General features: G+C 45.8%; 1 protein-coding gene across 1 annotated transcript in view; it reads left to right on the forward strand.

Moving 5' to 3' along the window:
- SRP68 (signal recognition particle 68) overlaps positions 1–18121 on the forward strand; it is a 56639-nt gene that overhangs the window by 1082 nt on the left and 37436 nt on the right. The window contains exons 2-3 of the mRNA XM_056549437.1: positions 12687–12753; positions 13046–13159. Of these exons, the coding sequence (XP_056405412.1) occupies positions 12687–12753; positions 13046–13159 (181 nt within the window). The remainder of the gene's footprint in view (positions 1–12686; positions 12754–13045; positions 13160–18121) is intronic.

Consider the following 18121-nt stretch of genomic DNA (forward strand, 5'->3'; position numbering starts at 1 on the left):
TGTCCCCGGTGCACGGAGCCCTGCTTGTCCCCGGTGCACGGAGCCCTGCTTGTCCCCGGTGCACGGAGCCCTGCTTGTCCCCGGTGCACGGAGCCCTGCTTGTCCCCGGTGCACGGAGCCCTGCTTGTCCCCGGTGCACGGAGCCCTGCTTGTCCCCGGTGCACGGAGCCCTGCTTGTCCCCGGTGCACGGAGCCCTGCTTGTCCCCGGTGCACGGAGCCCTGCTTGTCCCCGGTGCACGGAGCCCTGCTTGTCCCCGGTGCACGGAGCCCTGCTTGTCCCCGGTGCACGGAGCCCTGCTTGTCCCCGGTGCACGGAGCCCTGCTTGTCCCCGGTGCACGGAGCCCTGCTTGTCCCCGGTGCACGGAGCCCTGCTTGTCCCCGGTGCACGGAGCCCTGCTTGTGCACGGTGCACGGAGCCCTGCTTGTGCACGGTGCACGGAGCCCTGCTTGTGCACGGTGCACGGAGCCCTGCTTGTGCACGGTGCACGGAGCCCTGCTTGTGCACGGAGCCCTGCTTGTCCCCGGTGCACGGAGCCCTGCTTGTCCCCGGTGCACGGAGCCCTGCTTGTCCCCGGTGCACGGAGCCCTGCTTGTCCCCGGTGCACGGAGCCCTGCTTGTCCCCGGTGCACGGAGCCCTGCTTGTCCCCGGAGCCCTGCTTGTCCCCGGTGCACGGAGCCCTGCTTGTCCCGCCCTCACTTCCTGTATTTGGACTCCTCATAGAGACACTCAGGCAATAGCTGTAGGGACAAAAATATACACATTTTTCAACCAATGTATATTACAAATATACATATAATTGTATTATCTACATTATATAAAATGTTTTTGTTGACGACAGGTACACTTTAAACTGATTCAGCGCTGTGGTCTCTTTACCGATTTTCACCGCTCAACAGCACCATCCGGTCACCTGGTGGTGCTGAGAGCTGCAGTGTGACCCCCTTTAAGTTGAATGTAGCTAAGTCAGCCATGTGAATTTCTCATTCTCAGCATCAGGAAGTTCCTAGAAGTGCCGGCATCCCTGGGTATAGACAATATACTGTGTAAATAACTGGCTTTAACTTTTGTAATGGTTCTTCTTTTGTTCAAGCAGTAACATAAAAGGTCAGACCGGTGTTTCCCAACCAGGGTGCCTCCAGCTGTGGCAAAGCTACAACTCCCAGCATGCCCGGACAGCCTTTGGCATTCTAAGTATCGCTCCTCGTCCTTTTGGCTAAGATCAAGTGTAATATCTGTTCCTATCAGCTTCATACTGGTGAAGTCCCATCGGTGTGGGGATGGGTGCTGCATGGAGGAGGCAGGTGTTCCGGGGCATTCCGGGGCTGGTTCTGAGGAATCAGCTCGACGGCCGCCCTGATGTGACCTGTTTCCTCCGGGTCTCGCCATGAGGTAGAGGGGTGTGGATCCGAGGTACTTCTGTGCCTTGGGGAGTGGTGACCCTGAGGTGCCAAAACTCACTGGGTGTTAACTCGCTGCACCATTACTCTTCACCTTTGGCACTCACCCTTGGTATCCTGGCCTTCTGGCTAGGATCAGGGACATTTTTATAGATCCGGCCGGATGACCGGCAGTATATCTGCACTCGTCCACTTATTTATTATTTTTATGTCTTGTCACTGTGCCACTTTTATGTGTCTGTTTTTGTACACAGGATTGTCAGGATGCGGTAGCCCTTCTGGGTGTCCCTCCTGGTGGTCTAGGGCAGGTGTGTGTGGCCATTAGGTTCCTCACCTCCCTGCAACCCCAGGGCATCTTGGCTTCAGTCGAGATGCCACCAGTATACGGCTCCTTGGCTGATACTTTGGCTAACGCCTAGGTTGAAGCCAGGAGCATTTTCGGCCCCTTAGTAGCTTCGGCGAAAAGGGGCATCGAACCTGGATCCTTGCAGGTGCCTTCTGGCCCAGAGGTGAAGGGTAGGTTTGTTGGGGGGCCTCTCTCCTGTTGGAGAAGGGCTTAGCGATAGACCGCATCCTTTGTGCACGTTTTTTTAGTGTTAATTACAATTTTAGGGACAAGTCCCCAAGGACTGCCCTAAACTAGAGACCACTTAACTAAATTATTAAAACTTAACTTTTATTACAACTACTTAATTATAAATTGTGCTTTTTGCTACCATAGTGAAAAATTTTTAAAAAGTCCGGTCATCCACTCTGTGACTACAAATAGATCAATACTTCCAATGTGCTTTGTGACCAGTGTCACTGTGGGAAAATCTAGTTCTTACAGACAGTGCTACCACCACTGACTAGAAAGAACTCCCACCCAATTACAGTATTACTCTTGTGTCACTAGGATGCCGTTTTATAAAAACATTATAGCCCCTCCTGCTAACGTTTCGCCAGCGTACCCTGGCTTTTTCAAAGAAGTGAGGACAAGCATTCCATGCATCTATCATCCTTTTATATGCTGGCTAATTAACTCCTGTGCCCATCATTTCCTGGAACAGAAAATGCTTGTCCTCACTTCTTTGAAAAAGCCAGGGTACGCTGGCGAAACGTTAGCAGGAGGGGCTATAATGTTTTTATAAAACGGCATCCTAGTGACACAAGAGTAATACTGTAATTGGGTGGGAGTTCTTTCTAGTCAGTGGTGGTAGCACTGTCTGTAAGAACTAGATTTTCCCACAGTGACACTGGTCACAAAGCACATTGGAAGTATTGATCTATTTGTAGTCACAGAGTGGATGACCGGACTTTTTAAAAAAAATTTCACTATGGTAGCAAAAAGCACAATTTATAATTAAGTAGTTGTAATAAAAGTTAAGTTTTAATAATTTAGTTAAGTGGTCTGTAGTTTAGGGCAGTCCTTGGGGACTTGTCCCAAAAATTTAAATTTTCATTGTTTGGCCCTGAGACACTTAGGAGTATTTGGTTCATTTTTTTAGTGTGACACATTTGCACTTATACTTTGGGTGATAGAGAGCACTTGCCTCGGCTCTTAAAAAAAAAGTGAGGGTGCTCTTACACAGTGCAGTTTTGTTGCTATGTGGATCTTAATAATTTGGATACAATGAAAAAAAAACACACAGATGCATATTTTACTTTCTCTTCCCTTGTTAATTCACATCTGGCGTTGAATGGATTCTGAAGGGTAAAATACACATCTGTTCTTTATTTAAAGGGGTACTCCGATGAAAAATCTTAATTCTCACAGTACTTATTAGCTGCTGAATACTTCAGAGGAAATTAGTTTATTTTTGGAACACAGAGCTGTCTGCTGAACTGTCCAGAGCAGCATATGTTAGGGCTGGGCGGTATGACCAAATATGTGTATCACAGTATTTTTTTAACTTACGGCGGTTCCACGGTATATAACGGTATTTACTCACCCCCCAAAATCATGTGACCCGCCAGTGCTGTTCTGTCCGGCTTCTTACATGACAGTGTGCTCAGCCTATCACTGGCCGGGGCGGGGCATCGCTCCGGCTGGTGATAGGCTGACGGCTGTCCACGTTCCAGTCCCCTGCGTGCGGCCGAGGTGGGTGAGTTTAAAAGTTTATTTTCTGTATCTTTTGCAGCCTGGGCATAGGTATACAGCGTACAGCAGTGGTCTCAAACCTGCGGACCTCCAGCTGTTGCAAAACTACAACTCCCAGCATGCCCGGACAGCCGTTGGCTGTCCGGGCATGCTGGGAGTTGTAGTTTTGCAACATCTGGAGGTCTGCAGGTTGGAGACCACTGGCGTACATTATAGAGTTCCAGCGCCCGGCGGCCTCCAACAAAGAGGAGGAGGGCAGTGCTTGACATCTGTGAGTAGTACCCCGCTGGGCTGATCCTTAATTGGGAGGAGCAGAACAGTGCTGGCGGGTAAACATAGGATTAGTTCCCCGATGTGGGGACAGCGCTGCACTGATAATACATTCCCGAGGGGGAGGGGCCCAACAGGTATTGCATATTGGGGGAAAATTCATATCGTTCAGCCCAAAAAATTTGGTATTCGATATGAACCGGTATACCGCCCAGCCCTATCGTATGTTTGCTATTGGGATTTTCTCCTACTCTGGACAGTTCTTAAAATGGACAGAGATGTCAGCAGAGAGCACCGTGCTCATGATGTCAGCAGAGAGCTCTGTGTTCCAAAAATAAAAGAATTTCCTCTGTATTATTCAGCAGCTAATAAGTACTGGAAGGATTAAGATTTTTTAATAGAAGTAATTTACAAATCTGTAACATTTTCTGGCACCAGTTGATAATAAAAAAAATAAAAAAAATTTCCGCCGGAATACTCCGCTCCCCAGCGTCCGCAAAATTCCACCTCACACCGGAACATTGAGTTCCTGGACGCTGTGTGAGGGCTTCCGTGTGAGGGCCCGCCCCCTCGTGACGTCACGGCCTGCTCCATCTATGAAAGTCTATGGGAAGAGGCCGTGGTGGCAGTCACGCCCCCTCCCATAGACTTACATTGAGGAGGCGGGATGTGACGTCGCATGACGTAACGAGAGGGCGGGCGTGAACACGGAAGCCCCCACGCAGCATCCAGGAACTCAATGTTCTGGACTCTGCGGACCGGAGTAACACGTTAGGGAGAGGAGTACCCCTTTAATGCAGCAAAACTGCAGTATGTAGCAGTACCCTTTAAGAAGTTGCACCTAGAACAAGCCCCCCTTTGTAGGTCTACTCCAGATAGTTAGCTGGTGGGGGTGGGAGGGGTCTTCCTGCTCTACTGCAAATAACAAGGGATGCTGCAGGGGTATCCTCATGCAGTAATACATAATTGATATTAGATGTCCATGTGATCTATGGTTAGAGGTTGGTCCTCTAGGGTAACTGTCCTGAGTGTACAAAGCTCTTCATGTGCCACACTTGCATAAGAAAGCAAAGCCATTTATGTGGTGCTGGCCCTTCTAGAAAGTCTTGCTAACTGCCTATAAAGGAGTATTCAAGAGACATTTTTTTTTTTTTTTTTGGAATGGACTTGGGGTGCTTTAAAGGGGTACTCCCGTGGAAAATATTTTTTTTAAATCAACTGGTGCCAGAAAGTTAAACAGATTTGTAAATTACCGTATTTATCAGGGTATACCATGCACCGGCCTATAACACGCACTCTTATTTTTCCAAGGATATTTGGGTAAAAAAGTTTTTACCCAAATATCCTTGGTAAAATGAGGGCGTGTGTGCATGTGTATACCCTGATAGACTGTTTCTAACCCCGCAGAAGCACGGCTTTTGCGGGGTCAGAGACTGCCCACTGCCCACTTCTCTCCCCCTGTCTTTCCTGGGGTCTAGAGTCCTGCTGCCGCCGCTTCTCTCCCCCTGGCTATCCATAGACTGCCGCCGCTGCCCCATTACCTCCCCCATCCTCGGTTTTATAATTACCTGTTCCAAGGGGTCCACGCTGCTTCTGGCTCCGGAGGCGTCCTTAGCTGTTACTGTGTGCCGGGCCACTGACGGTGATGTCGTCATTGCGCAACGCAGCAGATAGCAACAACGCAGGAGATGCCGGAGCCAGAAGCAGCGCGGACCCCGGAACAGGTAATTATAAAACCGGGCATGGGGGAGGCAATGGGGCAGTGGCGGCAGCAGACTCTGGACCCCAGGATAGGCAGGGGAAGAGAAGCCGGCAGCGACGGCAGGTCTCTGGACCTGCAAAAGCCGCTGCAGTTCATTGATTTAAAGCGCCCACTTTAAATCATTGAACTGCAGCGGCTTCTAAAAATGTGTGTTATACGCCAATAAATATGGTACTTCTATTAAATAAATAAATTAATCTTTATCCTTCCATTACTTTTTAGCAGCTGTATGCTACTGAGGAAATTCTTTTCATTTTGAATTTCTTTTTTTGTCTTGTCCACAGTTACATAGTTATATAGTTAGTACGGTCGAAAAAAGACATATGTCCATCAAGTTCAACCAGGGAATTGAAGGGTAGGGGTGTGGCGCGATATTGGGGAAGGGATGGGATTTTATATTTCTTCAAAAGCATTAATGTTATTTTGTTCCAGGAATGTATCTAACCCTGTTTTAAAGCTGTTAATTGTTCCTGCTGTGACCAGTTCCTGAGGTAGACTGTTCCATAAGTTCACAGTTCTCATGGTAAAGAAGGCGTGTCGCCCCTTGAGACTAAACTTTTTTTTTCTCCAGATGGAGGGAGTGCCCCCTCGTCCTTTGGGGGGGGTTTAACCTGGAACAGTTTTTCTCCATATTTTTTGTATGGGCCATTTATATACTTATATACGTTTATCAAGTAAGCGCTGCGGAATCTGTAGGCACTATATAAATAAACAAATCATATCCCCCTTAAATGTCTCTTCTCAAGACTAAACAATTGTAACTCCTTTAATCGCTCCTCATAGCTAAGATGTTCCATGCCCCATATTAGTTTAGTCGCGCGTCTCTGCACCCTTTCCAGCTCCGCAGTGTCCCTTTTATGAACAGGTGACCAAAACTGAACAGCATATTCCAGGTGAGGCCGTACCAATGCTTTATAAAGGGGGAGTATTATGTCCCTGTCCCTTGAGTCCATGCCTCTTTTGATACATGACAATATCCTGCCGGCTTTGGAAGCAGCAGCCTGACATTGCATGCTATTCTGTAGTCTGTGATCTACAAGTACACCCAGATCCTTCTCTACCAGTGACTCTGCCAGTTTAATCCCCCCTAAGACATACGATGCATGGAGGTTATTAGTACCCAGATGCATAACTTTACATTTATCCACATTGAACCTCATTTGCCAAGTGGATGCCCAGACACTTAGTCTATCCAAGTCATCTTGTAACTTATGCACATCCTCTATAGACTGTACCGTGCTACAAAGCTTGGTGTCATCTGCAAAGATAGAAACAGAGCTGTTAATGCTCTCTGCTGATAACTGATTCCCGTATCAGGAACTGTTCAGAGCAGGAGAAAATCCCCATTGCAAACTTATGCTGCTCTGGACAGTTCTTGATACGGACAGAGGTGTCAGCAGAGAGCACTGTGGACAAGACAAAAAAGAAATTCAATTCAAAAAGAAAAGAATTTCCTCTGTAGCATACAACTGCTAAAAAATACTGGAAGGGTAAAGATTTTTTTAATAGAAGTGATTTACAAATCTGTTTAACTTTCTGGCACCAGTTCATAAAAAAAAAAAAATAATAATAATTCCATCAGAGTACCACTTTTAAATATATAAAAAAAACTAAACAAAAAAAACAGCATACTCCCCTGTCCTGATCCCCTGCTGCTTTCTTTCATGTGTTGTTCCTGCAGCAGAGACTCTCTCAGCCAATCGCTGGCCCCATCTTGTGACCCGCCATGGCCAGTGACTGGCTGAGCAGGTGTTTCCTGCCAAGGTGACACATCAGAGGAAGCAGCAGAGACCAGGAGACATGAGAATGACAGCAGCAGGTGAGTATGCTTTCTTTTATTATGTTTGTAGGACCCAAACACCACAAACATTTTTTTAAATAAATTATATATATACAGTATATATTAGTCCCTATATAAACAGCACATCAAGTAGAGAAGTCAACCAGCAATGGGGTGCACGTATATCTGGAGCTACAGTCCCCTGGTTTCCAATCCAAATGCAGCACACTGCAAAGATGCTATCAATGCAATATATATATATTTATATTTACTTATTCTGTTCCTGGAATCCTGCTTTATAGGCTTGTATTTTCTCTCCTCTTTAGCGGTCCACTAGGTTTTCCCACTAGATACAAGTAGGCCGACTGAACAGCTGTTGAATTAACAACCATTTGCAGACACAATACACATTTTAGTCTGTATTACCTGATCAGAATGGCAATACATGATCAATGACATTGGCTGAAGGGCAATGAACACTACATAGTGGGCACCACCAATACCTAAATCTGGGGTGCTACAATCTCAAGTTAAAGAGTTAGTTATTTAAATGAACTTCTGATGTTACACAGAGGAGATCTTTCGTCTGTCACCTGAACATTTCATGCATAGTCATAGTTCAGCTAAAAACAATTTACATTTTACCTGATGAATGATTGTGTTGGTTGCCATAGGCCATTTTTATTTACTTTGATCCAATGTGTATGGGCACCTTAACATTGAGAAAGCAGAACGTTTGCGTGATAGATTAATCTTATCTTTTTCTGAATAGCAGCTAAATGGTAAGAGGATTCTAGAGAAGACTGCTTAGCAAGCTGCTTCACTTTGTATACAGAAATGAAATCTATATGTATGAAAGTCAATGTGTGTGTGTGTATATATATATATATATATTAGGGCTGCACGATATATCGCAAAAGCAATCGAATCGCGCTTTTTGCGATATAGCGATACGGCCCCCCGGGAAAACCTGTGATTATCTGCTGGCTCTCGTGGCGGGGGCCAGCCAGAGCAGGTAAAAACAAATTTAAATACTAAAAGTCAGTGTTTCCCAACCAGGGGGCCTCCAGCAAAACTACAACTTTTAGCATGCCTGGACCGGCAAAGGCTGTCCTGGCATGCTGGGAGTAGTAGTTTCACAACAGCTGGAGGCACCCTGCTAGAAAAACACTGAGCTAAGGGCGCAGGGAGAAAAATTAAAAAACCTTCTGCTCACCTAGTTCCGGTCCCTGCAGATTCGTCTCCTTGCGCTTCGGAGTTTCCTCTCTTCTTAGTACAGGCAGTAGGAACTTTCCCTTTTCAGCCAATCACTGGCCACAGTGGTGTCACGTGTCAAGCCATTGATTGGCTGATGGGGAAAGGTCTTGTACTGCAGCAATACACTAGGTTTCCTGGGTCCCGTGGAAGATTTGAAATCCGCCCGGGAAACCCAGTGTATTGCTGCAGTACAAGAATGTGACAGGGGGGAGATGTGAAATAGGCGGTGGGCATAAAATGGGCAAGTAGATGTGAAATGGAGGCGATTGGACATGAAATGGAGGGGATTTCACAATTTTTTTATTATATGGTATCGCATATCCAAATTGCAATATTTAGGCCCAAAATCGCAATCGCACATTTTCCCTATATTGTGCTGCCCTAATATATATATATATATATATATATATATATATATATATATATATACATATATATATATATATATATATATATATATATATATATATATATATATATGATAGATAGAAGAGTTAAGGATTGGAACAGCACTTCAAAGTCCAATGTATAATAACTGTCAGCGGCCTGAGCCCAGGTCCAAGGGCTATAGACAATCCAAAGAAAGAGAAGAATGGCCGCAGCAAAAATCCAGTGCAAAAAAATAGCTTCATTCCATCAAAATGGTGTGCAACGTTTCAGCTGCCCATGCAGCCTTTTTCAAGCAACAATGCAAGTGACCAAATACAGAGTATATATCATGTGAAAATCTCAAACAAATTAATTGTAAATTATAAATAATTAGAACAAAATCAACAATAATACAGTGTACAAAAATATACAATATTAACAATAAGAGAGCGTACATAAAGTGCATATGTATAAAATATCATACAACCAGTATAGGGTACAGTATCAATACATATAGTGTAAAAAAGATAAAATACGCTCATTAAAGTGCAGGTGTTATTAAAAACATTAATTAGACTTGGCGGTGAAACAATGGCGGCTGCACTTACGGTCATAAACATTAGGACCCACGTGGGGTATACAGAGTATTACTATCTTCATTCGGTATACAGGCATGCGCTACCATAGCGCTTCCTGTATACCTCATCAATGTGCGCTGGGGGATGGAGTCGCAACCAATCACTGTGTGAGACGTAATGATCATATATATGTATGAGTATCATATATATATATATATATATATATATATATATATATATATATATATGAGTAGAAGCCTTGACAGAGGAATGGCTGTGGATATAGTGTTTCTGGATTTTGCTAAAGCGTTTGATACTGTCCCTCATAGACGTCTGACAGGTAAGTTAAGGTCTTTGGGCTTGGAAACTTTAGTTTGTAACTGGATTGAACACTGGCTCATGGATCGTACCCAGAGAGTGGTGGTCAATGATTCGTACTCTGATTGGTCCCCGGTAATTAGTGGTGTACCCCAAGGTTCTGTACTGGGACCGCTGTTGTTTAATTTATTTATCAATGATATAGAGGATGGTATTAACAGCTCTGTTTCTATCTTTGCAGATGACACCAAGCTTTGTAGCACGGTACAGTCTATAGAAGATGTGTATAGGTTACAAGATGTCTTGGATAGACTAAGTGTCTGGGCATCCACTTGGCAAACGAGGTTCAATGTGGATAAATGTAAAGTTATGCATCTGGGTACTAATAACCTGCATGCATCGTATGTCTTAGGGGGGATTAAACTGGCAGAGTCACTGGTAGAGAAGGATCTGGGTGTACTTGTAGATCACAGACTACAGAATAGCATGCAATGTCAAGCTGCTGCTTCCAAGGCCGGCAGGATATTGTGATGTATAAAAAGAGGCATGGACTCAAGGGACAGGGACATAATACTCCCCCTTTATAAAGCATTGGTACGGCCTCACCTGGAATATGCTGTTCAGTTTTGGGCACCAGTCCATAAAAGGGACACTGTGGAGCTGGAAAGGGTGCAGAGACGTGCGACTAAACTAATATGGGGCATGGAACATCTTAGCTATGAGGAGCGATTAAAGGAGTTACAATTGTTTAGTCTTGAGAAGAGACGTTTAAGGGGGGATATGATAAACGTATATAAGTATATTAATGGCCCATACAAAAAATATGGAGAAAAACTGTTCCAGGTTAAACCCCCCCCAAAGGACGAGGGGGCACTCCCTCCATCTGGAGAAGAAAAGGTTTAGTCTTAAGGGGCGACACGCCTTCTTTACCGTGAGGACTGTGAATTTATGGAACAGTCTACCTCAGGAACTGGTCACAGCAGGAAAATTTAACAGCTTTAAAACAGGGTTAGATACATTCCTGGAACAAAATAACATTAATGCTTATGAAGAAATATATAATCCCATCCCTTCCCCAATATCGCGCCACACCCCTACCCTTCAATTCCCTGGTTGAACTTGATGGACGTATGTCTTTTTTCAGCCGTACTATGTAAATATATATATATATATATATATATATATATACCGTATTTATCGGGGTATACCACGCACCGGCCTATAACACGCACCCTCATTTTACCAAGGGTATTTGGGTAAAAAAAGTTTTTTACCCAAATATCCATGGTAAAATGAGGGTGCGTGTGTGCGCGTGTATACCCCGATATACCCCCAGGAAAGGCAGGGGGAGAGAGGCCGTCGCTGCCCGCTTCTCTCCCCCTGCCTTTCCTGGGGTCTAGAGCGCTGCTGTCGGCCCCTCTCACCCCCTGGCTATCGGCGCCGCTGCCCGTTCTGTCCCCCTGACTATCGGTGCCGGCGCCCCATAGCCAGGGGGAGAGAAGCGGCGCCGACAGCCAGGGGGAGAGAAGGTGCAGCGGCACCCATTGCCGCTGCCCTGTTGCCTCCCCCCATCCCCGGTGGCATAATTACCTGAGTCGGGTCCGCGCTGCTGAAGGCCTCCGGCGTGCGTCCCCTGCGTCGTTGCTATGCACGGCGCGGCGCACTGACTGCGCCGCGCCGTTCAGCGCATAGCAACGACGCCGGGGACGCACGCCGGAGGCCTGCAGCAGCGCGGACCCGACTCGGGTAATTATGCCACCGGGGATGGGGGGAGGCAGCGGCGCCGGCAATGGGTGCCGCTGCCCCTTCTCTCCCCCTGGCTGTCGGCGCCCTGGCTGCAGATTTCCTTTAAATTACAATTCAGTAGGTCTGTGACTGATTGATTGATTATTTGATTACTTGGCCAATTATTGTTGCAATAATTTTACTAATAGGATAAAAATAACCATAGTGGAGAAGAAGATAATTTGTGAGTTAGATAAGAGATTGGGGGAGGGGATCGGACTGAAGGTCTTCTGTGTGTTTTAGGTAAGGGATGCATTGTGTTAGGAGAGAGTTTTGTGGGATCGGCTAGATGCTGAGCTTTGCGGAGGAGGAGTAGCTTTTTCTTTATATTTAAATCCGTAATAATAATTCTTTTAAATATAATTTCTTGGTCCGTTTCTTACCTGTGGCCAGATAGGAGGGGCAGCAAATTCCCTGGTTGATAATATACTCTTATAGAAAGATAGTAAGGGAGCACTCACCTATGATTCAACAAGATAGGTTACAGTGTTTATTTGTCCATGGGGTACAGACAGAAACGGGGGGTGATTCAAACAACGGGCGGCGGACCAAATACATTTATTTTTATTATGTTTACATGTTTTTTTGTATGGAAAATGGGGAAAAGGAAGGGGTGGGTGATGTGAACTTTTAATATGGAAGGGGTTAATGTGTGTTTTTTGAACTTTTATTAAACTTTTTTTTAACACTTTATTAGTCCCTTAGGGAACTTTTAGAAGAAATGATTAGATTCCTCATACAGATCAGTTCACCCCCACTGGACCACCAGGGATTGTTAAAAGGTCCCCTTATACGCCGCTGTCAACTTTGATATTGGTGATCTAAAGGGTTAATAGCCGGCCACATTGATCGCCGCATGTAAGGTTATTAGCAGCGGCACCCAGCTACTGAAATCAGCTGGAGGCCGCTCGGTATGGAGCGGGCAGGAGTCAGGAGCCCATATACTCCGGGTTGTCTGGCCGACTCTACTAGCCCGGAGCAGGGCTAAATGTCAGCAAAATTTACCTGCCCAGTGCCCGAAACTGCATGTCCTGGGCGTCGTAGGAATTCCACATCCCTGATTCCTTCCCTTAACGTCTCCTACAGTCCTGCAGATTATTAAGGAATCACAGCAACAGCATGGGATGCGTCATGGAGACTTCCAGAGATACAGGTAAGAACACCTTCATTTAGTATTAAAGGGTTACTCCGCTGCTCAGCGTTTAGAACAAACTGTTCCCTGCCCCCTCATGACGTCAAGCCCCAGCCCCTCAATGCAAGTCTATGGGAGGGGGCGTGACAGCTGTCATGCCCCCTCCCATAGACTCGCATTGAGGGGGCGGGATGTGACGTCATGAGGGGGCGGGGCTATGATGTCATGTTTGTTAAATGTTTGTTGCTAAAGGTTTCATTAAAAAAAAAAAACTTATGGGAATGATGTAATTTCTCCCCTCCATTATTTTTAGGGGCTACTGTTCCCGTCGTTTGCGACGTCTGAGAAAAACCCTTAATTTTAAGATGGGAAACAGACATAAATTTACTGGAAAGAAAGTGACTGTGGACATGATGTCTGATAACAGGTTGGTCATCAGCCGGGTCCTTAACTCTGTTTCTGATATTATGAACGAATATGTGTAAATGTTACTCTGTTGTAATGTATGCACAGATACAATGATGGGACATCCTGTGCTTGTGTCCATTGGAAAAAATACAGAAATATCCCAGGGATCTGTTTTTTTTTTTTTTTCCTTACTTTAAGGCAATGTTTAAACGACTGAATGTGTGGAATGTCCACTTGAAATACATAGGCGGACATTCCGCACTTTTACATAATCTTGCTGGCGCTATGACTGCTGGGAAATGCACGGTCTCATTAACGACAATGCATTTCCGAGCGAAATCCGCAGAAAGACTAGACCTGTCTATTCTTTCTGCTGACACTGGAATGGGGATGTTTCCACAGTGTGCACAGTGCAGCAGTATCCCATCATCACTGGTATTTTGATGCAGCGGGATGTCTGTGCAGTATATTCTGGTGTGTGTGTGTGTGACCATACCATAAGGCTATGAATTCGGGTAGAAAACAGACATGGTGCACATCTACAATCTTGTATAATGATCTGATTGCTTCTCAGCATAATATCAAAAACTAACAGGTTGTTAGTATACATTTTTGATCAAAAAGTACAAGCCCACTCGCCACGTCAAGGCCACCTATTTAGAGTGGGTCCCTAACGTCCCTAGCATAAAATGGCGTAGCACTGGGCGGCGACCACCACCGCCGCGACACCAGTGCCCACGGGGGGGGGGGGGGGACGACGACCCACTTGCAGAGCGGCCCCCATGCCACTCAAACCAGTCTATGGGTCGCACCTCCCCGCAGACACAGCGCCACGGCAGCAACGGACGCCGCACAGCACCACACCAGTGTGAACAAGGTGTAATAGCACACTTGCCAAGCTCTCCCAGTCAGACTGGGAGGCTGCTAGGAAAGAAATGGCCCTTGTGTAGCTAACTACTACTTATATAGGGTTGGGCTGAGGGGGTGGGGAAGAGTGCAGACACATGTTCAAACCAAAAAAAAGGAGGGGATAGAAAACACAGTGTGAATTCGGGTAGAAAAACAGACTGGTGCACATCTACAATCTTGTATAATGATCTGATTGCTTCTCAGCATAATATCAAAAACGAACAGGTTGTTAGTATACATTTTTGATCAAAAGGTACAAGCCCACTCGCCACGTCAAGGCCACCTATTTAGAGTGGGTCCCTAGCATAAAATGGCGTAGCACTGGGCGGCGACCACCACCGCCGCGACACCAGTGCCCACGGGGGGAACGACCCACTGGCATAAGGTTATGTTCACCGCAGAATCTCTGCATGGAAGTGCTGCATGAATTTATAGCTAATACAATTAAATGGGATTCTGCTGTCTGTCACACAGCAGAATTTCTGCTGCAGGAATTTTGTTGAAATGAATGGGAAATAAATTTCTGATGCAGAATTAACTGCAGAATTTTCATGCAGTATTCCATGCAAAAATTCTGCCGTATGAACATAGCCTGAGAGTGTATTAAAGGGGTTCTCCGGTGGAAAACTTTTTTTTTTTTAATTGACTGGTACCAGAAAGTTTAAATAGATTTGTAAATTACTTCTATTTAAAAAAAAATCTTTACCCTTCCGGCACTTTTTAGCAGCTGTATGCTACAGAGGAAATTCTGTTCTTTTTTAATTTCTTTTTTGTCTTGTCCACAGTGCTCTCTGCTGACACCTGATGTCCGTATCAAGAACTGTCCAGAGCAGCAGAAAATCCCCATAGCAAACCTATGCTGCTCTGGACAGTTCCTGACATGGACAGAGGTGTCAGCAGAGAGCACTGTGGACAAGACAAAAAAGAAATTCAAAAAGAAAAGAATTTCCTCTCTAGCATACAGCTGCTAAAAGGTACTGGAAGGCGAAATATTTTTTAATAGAAGTAATTTACAAATCTGTTTGAACTTTGTGGCATCAGTTCATTTAACCCCTTAAGAACCCAGGGTGTATGGGTACACCCTGGCTCCTTGGTACTTAAAGGGGAACTCCAGTGGAAACAAGTAAAAAAAAAAAAAAAAAATGTTTTCAAATCAACTTGTGCCTGAAAGTTAAATAGATTTGTAAATTACTTCTATAAAAAAAAAAACATAATCCTTCCAGTAATTATTAGCTGCTGTATAAAACAGAGAATTTTGTGAATGTCTTTTCTGTCTTACAACAGTGCTCCCTGCTGACACCTCTGTCCATGTCAGGAACTGTCCAGATTAGAATCATATCCCCATAAAAAACCTCTCCTGCTCTGGACAGTTCCTGACACGGACAGAGTTGTCAGCAGAGAGCACTGTTGTCAGGCTGGAAAGAACTTCACACATTTCTCTGTAGTATATCTGTAGCATACAGCAGCTAAGTACTAGAAGGGTTAAGATTTTTAAATAGAAGTGATTTACAAATCTATGTAACTTTCTTGCACCGGTTGATTTGAAAAAAAATTCCACTGGATTTCCCCTTTAACACCTGTCACTTAAGGCAAATGGATGTTCATGAACATCCAATACATTTTCTATCACCATTGTCCATTGGCATGGTGATAAAAACGTAATCGCAGCTGTTCTGGATAGCTGACCGATGACACTATGCAGCTGGGGACCAATCAGAATGGTCCCCTGCTTCTGATCGTTGTCATTAGTCAGTCAGTCAGTTAGTGACTGACTAATGACAATGACTTGCGGGGTTCCAGGCTAATCGGGTCTCTGGTGACCCGATAGCCCGGAAAATAGGGATCATCGGAGCTGTCAGAGACTGTTCCGATCATCCTGAGGGATAGGAGCATAGGTCGCTCCTATCCCCTGCCATTAGTCAGATATGACAACTGGCCAACTGGCGGGGGGAGTTACTGTGTAAATCCCCTGCTCTGCCCGCCCCTGGATGTCGGGCAGAGCAGGGGAAGAAGATGTACCTGGGGACTGTCGGTGGGATCATCGGAGGATCAGCGGTAAGGAAGCGACGGCGGCTGTGAAGGTAGCAGTAAAGATCGCCGTAAAGCGATCTTTACTGCTGCCTTCTAGGGGTTGCCAAACTACAACTCCCAGCATGCCCAGACAGCCAAAGGCTGTCTGGTCATGCTGGGAGTTGTAGATTTGCAACATCTGTAGGGCTACAGTTTGGAGACTACTATACAGTGGTGCCCAAGCTGTAGCCCTCCAGATGTTGCAAAACTACAACTCTCAGCATGCCCAGACAGTCAAGACATGCTGGGAGTTGTAGTTCTGTAACGTCTGTCCCTTCAGATGTTGCAGAACTACAACTCCCAGCATGCCTGGACAGTCTGGGCATGTTGGGAGTTGAAGTTTTGCAACATCTGGAGGGCTACAGTTTGGAGACCACTGCACAGTGGTCTCCAAACTGTGACCCTCCAGATGTTGCTAAACTACAACTTCCAACATGTCCTTCGGCTGTCTGGGAATGCTGGGAGTTGTATTTTGCAACAGCTGGAGGCACACTGGTTGGGAAACACTGAGTTAAGTAACAAACTCTGTGTTTTTCAATAGAGATGAGCGAACTTAAAGTAAATTCGATTCGTCACGAACTTCTCGGCTCGGCTGTTGCTGACTTTAGCCTGCATAAATGAGTTCAGCTTTCAGGTGCTCCCATAGGCGGGAAAAGGTGGATACAGTCCTAGGAGACTCTTTCCTAGGACTGTATGCACCTTTTCCAGCCCACCGGAGCACCTGAAAGCTGAACTCATTTTTCGCAACCGGTGTGCCTCCAGCTGTGCAAACTACAACTCCAAGCATGCACTGATAGACCGTACATGCTGGGAGTTGTAGTTTTGCAACAGCTGGAGGCACACTGGTTGGAAAATAGGTTCTGTACCTAACTCAGTATTTTCCAAAAAAAGTACAACTCCCAGCATTCGCCGTCTGTCAGTACATGCCGGGAGTTGTAGTTTTGCAACAGCTGTGAATGTACAGGCTACATTCACATGGGCAGGTTTAGTGAGTTTCCTGCTTCAAGTTTGAGCTGCGTCAAATTTTCCGCCGTGGCGCAAACTCCTAGCAGGAAACTCACTGTAAACCTCTGCCTGTGTGAATGTACCCTAAAAGCAATACGCTACACTAACACATAATAAAGAGTAAAACACTACATATACACCCCCTTACACTGTTCCCCCCCCCCCCCCCCCAGAAAAATGAAAAATGTATTGTACGGCAGTGTTTCCAAAACGGAGCTTCCAGCTATTGCAAAACAACAACTCCCAGCATTTCCGGACAGCCACTGACTGTCCAGGCATGCTGGGAGTTTAGCAACAGCTGGAGGCACCCCCTTTGGGAATCACTGGCATAGAATACCCCTATGTCCACCCATATGCAATCCATAATATAGTCCTCAAATGCGCATGGCGCTCTCTCACTTCGGAGCCCTGTCGTATTTCAAGGAAACAGTTTCGGGCCACACATGGGGTATTTCCGTACTCGGGAGAAATTGCCCTACAAATTTTTGGGGGCTTTTTCTCCTTTTACCCCTTTATGAAAAGGAAAAGTTGGGGGCTACACCAGCCTGTTAGTGTAAAAAAAAAATAATAATAATTTACACGAACATGCTGGTGTTGCCCCATGCTTTTTATTTTCACAAGTTGTCACCATAGACCCATAATGACCCGGAATCGTCGCAAGTCGCACGTGTGAATTCACTTGCGATTTGCGCCGATTGCCGACATGGGGGGCGTCTAATGACCCCCCTGGCATATGCACGGGGTGCCTGCTGATAGATATCAGCAGTCACCCCGGTCCGGTCCCTTCATACCAGGACGCAAGGGCGTATGCATACGCCCTTCGTCCCCAACAGGTTGAATCCACAGGGTATTCTTGCGTGTGTGAATGCACACTAAGTATCATAATGTAAAGAATATAGCAGAAGCTTGCACTCACCGTCCCTGGTGTTCTTCCTTTCAGACGACATGGGGCATTTCAGGATATTGCAGGGGCGCCCCTGCAATATCCTGAAATGAC

This window comes from Hyla sarda, chromosome 13 (assembly GCF_029499605.1).
Source record: "Hyla sarda isolate aHylSar1 chromosome 13, aHylSar1.hap1, whole genome shotgun sequence".
NCBI lineage: Eukaryota > Metazoa > Chordata > Amphibia > Anura > Hylidae > Hyla > Hyla sarda.